Below are 6,596 nucleotides of genomic sequence, written 5' to 3' on the forward strand. Positions count from 1 at the left end.
TTCCATTAATAATGAGGAACATGCTTTATTGATGTGCAAATAACGATCAAGCAATTTTTTCACCATTTTTTAGCGCATACTCATGCTGATTCGTGCTTATTCCAAGTTTGAAACCGATCTAACGATTTTTCAATTTTGACATAAACTCTGAAACATGAACTAAAAAAAATCTAAACGTGTACCTTTCTTTAGTTCATGTTTCAGAGTTTATTACATTTCTATAGAAATCTTCAAACCTTAAGTCTCTATCTGTTACCGTTCTTGAGTTATAAGGCAAAGTTTGGACCACCGGCAGGCCAGCCGACCGGAACAAAAAATTTTCACCACCATTTTTGTAATGTGGGATGTCTAAAACGTACTCATATCAAGTTTGAGCCCGATCTTAGGTGGCCGGTTTTTCCGACAATTACAATACTTGGTGTTGGCCACGAAGTGGAACACCAACAAATACAACATGTACCGCCTGTACTATGCCGTTGTCATTGTTTGACAATTCCTTGATTTGGTTGGTCGTGCGTTTTTTTGAAAAAAAAGTTGTCGAATTTAGTGGAAAAGAAATCAATTTCCCGGATATTTATGCCTTAATTTTACATCTAGATGTGATCTCTGGTGTTCCTGCACGTATTGAATTATGAAGCTATATCTGTGGTTGCTCAAATTTAGTATCTTTGTGGCTGCTATTGCTGCGAAGAAAGATGTTCGACGGAAGGTAACATTTGGTCGCAATTCCCTTCCTCAAAAGAATTCCTTGTCCTATAAATAGGCTTACGTGGGGCATCTGCTTCCGAGGCTATTGATCACACTTTGATCTGTGTACTATGTAATTGTTTGCAGCTCACTGCTCAACTCAATCCGGGCTGCCCTGAGAACATCTGTGACGACGCGGGTAATCTCACAAATGTCGTCCATGTGACGTCCCTGGGCGCCAGTGACGCCATCCACTACATTTGGGATCTCACGGGGAAGCCGTCTGCCTTGGTGGCGCTCTGTGGCCCCGACACAAAGCTCAATATCAACTGGGAGGGTTTCTTCGACGGCAAAGCAAATACTGTGATGTTCTCAGATGCACCCCGCTACACATTTGGTGTGGTCCTCAATCGGCTCTGGGAGTACAATGACGAAGAGGACGTAGGCACATTTACCGTAACAAATAGCAGCCAGATCAATGCCTTCAGTCTACATGAGTTTGCATGGGAACGAAAGAATTTCCTCGCTACGGAAGATTCCGTTGAGTTATCGGTCAAATCTCGCGGGCTTCATGGGCTACCGGGGAACTTTGAACTCTCACTGGCAACCTTTGCTACGCCCGATCATGGCCCTATGACACCCCATCTTATGCACACTGAGAATTCAACGCAAATTGATCTCGTGCTCGATACCGTCCAAACCAATGACTCATTTCCTCAGCCACGATTTGCCATTGAAGTTGTTCTTGTGGCCATGGAGCCCAAGAAGGATAACTACACGGTTGTCGTGAAGAAAAGTCTGGACGATGAGTTTACTCCTGGAATTTTTAAGATAGTCAATGTTGCTTCACCAGCATCCGTCAACGCCAGCTCGGGTGAGTTCTGTTTGTTTTTACGTCAGTTTAGGAAATAAAAGCGGAAGCAGAAATTTGTGAAAGCATGAATTCGGCAGTTTATCAGTAAATCCGTCACAAAGAAAATATTTTGAGGCGTATATCAACAATAAAATGCAATTACAAGCACATTTTTTTGCCATAGTTGAATGATCTATAGCTGAGAGATAAAATAATTTAAAATTAATTTAATTTATCAAATAATTAATTAAGCTAAAGACTTTTTTTTTATTAATTTTTTATAGGAGGATATCTTCAATATCGTCCTGTTTCTTACACCGATGAGGATCGTGATGTCAGCACATCCACTCAAACTTACCAAAGCTCACCAGCAACACCCAATAATGCCATCAAGAAGCTCAATAATACTGTTTTTCGCTCAATATTTGGTGATTCTGTGGAGACCATGCTAGTCCAGTCTCTCAATGTCTCCTTTGGTACCAGTGGCGATGGATTCTATACCAAATATAATTATACAACTTGGTATAAACAATTAATTAGAATTTCCACAAAGTTTCCCGCATTTTACAGCTTTTCTTTATAATTTTAGGACTTTTGTTGTGGGATACGGAGCTCCGTTGCCGGATAAACTCTCTCTATTTGTCGTTGTTGTAGCTACTATTGGACTAGGTGTGCCTATTCTACTTCTCTGCTGCGGTGGATGCTATGTGTGCGTGAAACGTGTGCGAAATAATTCTTAAGGTAAAATCCAATCCCTACTACTCACAAATTCCGCATCTCACAGTGAGATTTTTTGATCAATTTGTTGCGAATGAATTCATTGTGAAGTGATGAGTATTAAAGCTTCCGCCATGGTTGCGAATTTTAGTGCTATTTCTGCACGACTAGGAGCAAATTTTTACACAAATCACCAAATTTGTATATTTTGTAATGATTTTTTTAGTTCAATCAAGTGCCTTTTTATTAAATTATTAATGTTATAGATAGACTAAAAGACAAAAGTTATCTCAATTCCTCACAACTCATGTTTATTGTACATTTTTATCTATATACGAATAAATTATGCTACCAATTTTAGGTTTTCAATTAATTTTATTATTTTTATTTATAGAAAAACATAGAAATTGTTTTTTGTTTGTTTTCGATGCAAAAGGTAGGTAAATTTCCGACGGAGAAACGGAATACTATGGAGATTTTTCCGAGGAAAAATTCCAAGAAATAACCTCCATTTTTGTAGGCTCAAACGAGATGGCATGAGAAAAAAATACGTTTGTCTCACTCACTTTGTTATAGTTGTGCAGAAATATTTATTTTTCCGGGAAAAACTCATTTTTGGGGCGCCAAAAGTTGCCGGTAATGCTTAGGGGGCCCCCGGGGAGCTTCAGCAAAAATTTGGGGACGCAACTCTCCGGATTTTTTCCGGAATTTTCACGAAACTTTTTGGCGCGCATTTTGAGTATTTTGAACTGGCGACGCCGAACGACGCGGCGTCGCTTCCTGGTCACAAAAAACACAATTTCCCCGGAAAATTCGGCGGAAAACGTGAGAAAATTGCAAAAACCTTCCGTGCGAGTGAAACAGTATCAGTGATGTGCATCTGTCTCATTTTCTCTTCAGAAGAGAAGCAGTGGTGGCTTTTGGAACTGAAATTTAGGGCGCCAAATTCAAAAAGGTGTCAGAAAAGAGGTCTTTTTTTGTAAGACAACAAAACATTTTCCATAAAAAGAACTTTGTGGTGATTGATAAAATCAGTTAACACTCGGAGGACTTTACTGGTACTTGCTACCAATTGGAACCTTAAAATCGTCACAGAATATTATCTATTGGACTTATCTCGATGAATTTAGCATCTATGTGTAGGGAATTATAATTACTTTAAGATAGCAGAAAAAAAATCTTGAGAAAAGTCTTTTCTTTGGAAGATAATTGAGGTCACAGTCAGAATGCAACGCGGAGGATCAAATTGGTAATAACTACCAGTCAAAATCCCATACATTTTAGCCATGGTTTTGAGGTTATGTTTCCCCATATTTCCCAAATAAAGTACTCTTGTTCACTTTTCCTCGGTGAAAATCATTAATATAGACTAATTTTATTGCCGGAAGTGACTAAAAAGTTACTTGAAGAATCAAAGTTTGTGATAATTTAGGCGCAATAATAAATTAAGCAAAACTGCAGCTGAAAAAGTCGTTTGAATTGGCAATTTTGCATCGATTCGACGTAATTTTTTTTCAGTGACGATTTTCTCAATTAAATATTTAGTAATTAGGTGAAGGAATGCTTGAAGGAGATTGAGAATTAGTGAAACTTTCGATCCTTGTTCAATAAACTGATTAATAATTAATTATTGAGCATATTTTATCAACTGATACTTATTACCAATTTGATCCTCCGCGTTGTGCCAAATGTTGGGTCCTCCAAGTGTTAAACAAGCAGTCCAAGCAGTACAGGAAGTCCTGAAAAGTATCTTCAAAGAGTAAGTGAATAATTCTGCCGGAAAAGATTATAAAAAAAAAACATTTCAATATTGTTTGTTTTCATCATCAGCCGCTGAAAGACTGCAGTGATACGGAATCTCCGGAATAAAGGATATACCTGATCCGGCTTAGCTGCTGACGCTATGACATACCTTCTTTAATCCTTATGACCCTCAGTTACTCAAACAATACGAATTTTTGAAGTTACTCAAAACAACACGGCTCTGCGATGACAACACTACATCCGGTGATTCCATGTCCTGTAATCCAAGATGTTTTCCAACAATGCACTTCCATTCTGAACATAATTGCCCAACACAGTGACTCTGTGCAGGAATGTGGAGTCTGCAGTGAACACAACGAAAGCATTGCTTTGCTCAAAGCTCAAATGACCATTCTTGTGGGAATATTTCCTCGGCAGATACTCAAAACAGAATTCACTGATTCAGATAATGCATCAAATGGAGCTGAAAACAATACTGATGAGTTTGATCTCAATGAACACGATACACAAATGCAAATAGAACAAACAGTCGAAGAGGAAGAATCAAAAGATGAATTCATCCATCTTCCGGAGACAATAGTTATAGAAAACTTTCCACAAGAACAAATACTCAAGAAAAGGAAGAAAGCTAAAGCGAGGAACTGCACAAAGAAATCAAAGGAGGAATTACAACTTTCAGATCATACAGAAGAAGATTCTGCGGGGAAGTCTTTTGAATGTGGGTACTGCGGGAAGATTTATATAAGAAAGAGATATTTCATTTCTCATTGTCTCCGGCATCTTAAGAAAAATAAGCCTAAAAAGAGAAACAGGAAAAAGAATGAATATAAATGCAATACTTGCAATAAGATTTGTTACTATAAGAAGAGTTTGGAGGACCATCAGCGGATACATACTGGAGAAAAGCCATTTGAGTGCACCATTTGCGGGAAAGCTTATCACTCAAATCGTCTTTTATCTGATCATAAAACTAGACACGCTAATAAGGACTTGGGTACCTTCAAATGTAAAATATGCAGTAAAATTTTATCCTATAAGGAACGATTAGTAGAACATATGAGGAAGCACACGGGAGAGAAAACGGCTCAATGTGATAAGTGTGGTAAAACATTTCACGGACAATTGGCTCTATATAGCCACAGAAGGATGCAACATGGATTTGGAAAAACTGGAAAAGCTCCATACCAGGGTAAACGCTACAATTGTGATATATGTGGAAGATCTATTCTTGGCAAAACAAAATTCACAGAGCACTTAAGGATACATACAGGAGAGAAGCCCTTTGACTGTCCTTTCTGTGACAAAAAATTCTCACGAAAAACTAAACTAAATATTCATATAGGTCGAATGCACAAAACACAGAAAGCTCATAAGGATTAATAAAAAATGTTGCAACCAAAATGAATTTTCATTAATTTAGTCAATTTATAATTTATTGTAAAAAAAACATCAGTACATAACACTTCTTATCCAATCAACGTAAGCTGATACTCTAATGTAAACTGTTGGAGCACCAACTCTGCCACAAGGTCTGAAAGCTCGAACAGCAAGACCAATCTGCATAAATGAATCACCGTACTTTTGTACAAGAGGACCTCCCAAATCCCCCGAACAAGCCTGAAAAAGAGTTTTTAAAATTAAAAATTAATTTGTTAGAAGTACAAAGAATATTAATGATTTGATCCTATTAAATTTCGGTCATGTACTCACTGAAGTTCCCCCACTTAGTGGTCCAGTACAGATGTGAGTGGCTGTATCGAATTCATTGGGATCCTCACCAAGATATACAAAAGCCGAATAGCACTGGGATAAGCTAATTAAAGGAACCTGAACACTTTGGAGGATGTCGGGAAAGAGGAAGGGTGGCTCGTCTATAGTCCAACCCCATCCTGAGAATAAAGCTGAACCAAGTGGATATGAGCTGGTTGGTGGAAGACTAACTGGATGAACCCATGAGTTGAAAATGAGTTTGTGATTTAATTGAATCAAGGCGATGTTGTGTGGTACGCCAATCCCTCCTGGATATTGTGGATGATTAATAAAACTTTGCACCCCCACTGTTTGTTGGTATGCAGATGGTGTGCGGAAATCCCATGCACCCACAATTACACTCATAGGCTCATGCTCCAGAGTTAACATGTTGCAATGTGCTGCCGTTAAGACCCAAAGCTCATTGAGGATGGATCCTCCGCATAGGTGATGCATAAGTCCATGGGGGGCCCATTGAATTGAAACCATATGCGGAAATTCGCCAGGACTCGAATTGGAACCACCGACGATTCGACTAACTAAACAATAAAAAAGAACGTTTGTATTTTAAGAGACATGCTACATATTCTCAAACAATTAAATTAAAAATCACTCACTGGAAGATGCATTTGCAAGTGACACAAGAACAGACAGCACTAGTAGCCACATCATCGTTCCAGAGAAAACTGACCGTGTGAGTTTTCTGGATTCCCCCAGGGTTGTTTATCTGGCTTCCGTAGCATGAGATTGCTTCTATCGACTCCTAAATTAGCCACTTTCACGATAAAAGTATCAAAAAAAAGGTATCAATGAAATGATTAATTTA

At 38.3% G+C, this 6,596-nt stretch overlaps 2 protein-coding genes across 2 annotated transcripts; both read left to right on the forward strand.

Annotated features, from left to right (window-relative positions):
- The first annotated feature begins 465 nt into the window (after positions 1 to 465).
- Positions 466 to 2,630, forward strand: LOC129797336 (glycosylated lysosomal membrane protein B-like). The gene is made up of 4 exons (XM_055839768.1): positions 466 to 709; positions 835 to 1,561; positions 1,825 to 2,062; positions 2,130 to 2,630. Exons 1-4 carry the CDS (start codon positions 632 to 634, stop codon positions 2,278 to 2,280), a joined length of 1,194 nt encoding a protein of 397 aa, XP_055695743.1. The 5' UTR covers positions 466 to 631; the 3' UTR covers positions 2,281 to 2,630.
- A 646-nt stretch (positions 2,631 to 3,276) lies between these two features.
- On the forward strand, positions 3,277 to 5,422 carry LOC129797337 (gastrula zinc finger protein XlCGF52.1-like). Its single transcript, XM_055839769.1, has one exon. The coding sequence runs from the start codon at positions 4,247 to 4,249 to the stop codon at positions 5,399 to 5,401; it is 1,155 nt and encodes a 384-aa protein (XP_055695744.1). The 5' UTR covers positions 3,277 to 4,246; the 3' UTR covers positions 5,402 to 5,422.
- The last annotated feature ends 1,174 nt before the right edge of the window (positions 5,423 to 6,596 follow it).

This window comes from Lutzomyia longipalpis, chromosome 1 (assembly GCF_024334085.1).
Source record: "Lutzomyia longipalpis isolate SR_M1_2022 chromosome 1, ASM2433408v1".
Classification (NCBI taxonomy): domain Eukaryota; kingdom Metazoa; phylum Arthropoda; class Insecta; order Diptera; family Psychodidae; genus Lutzomyia; species Lutzomyia longipalpis.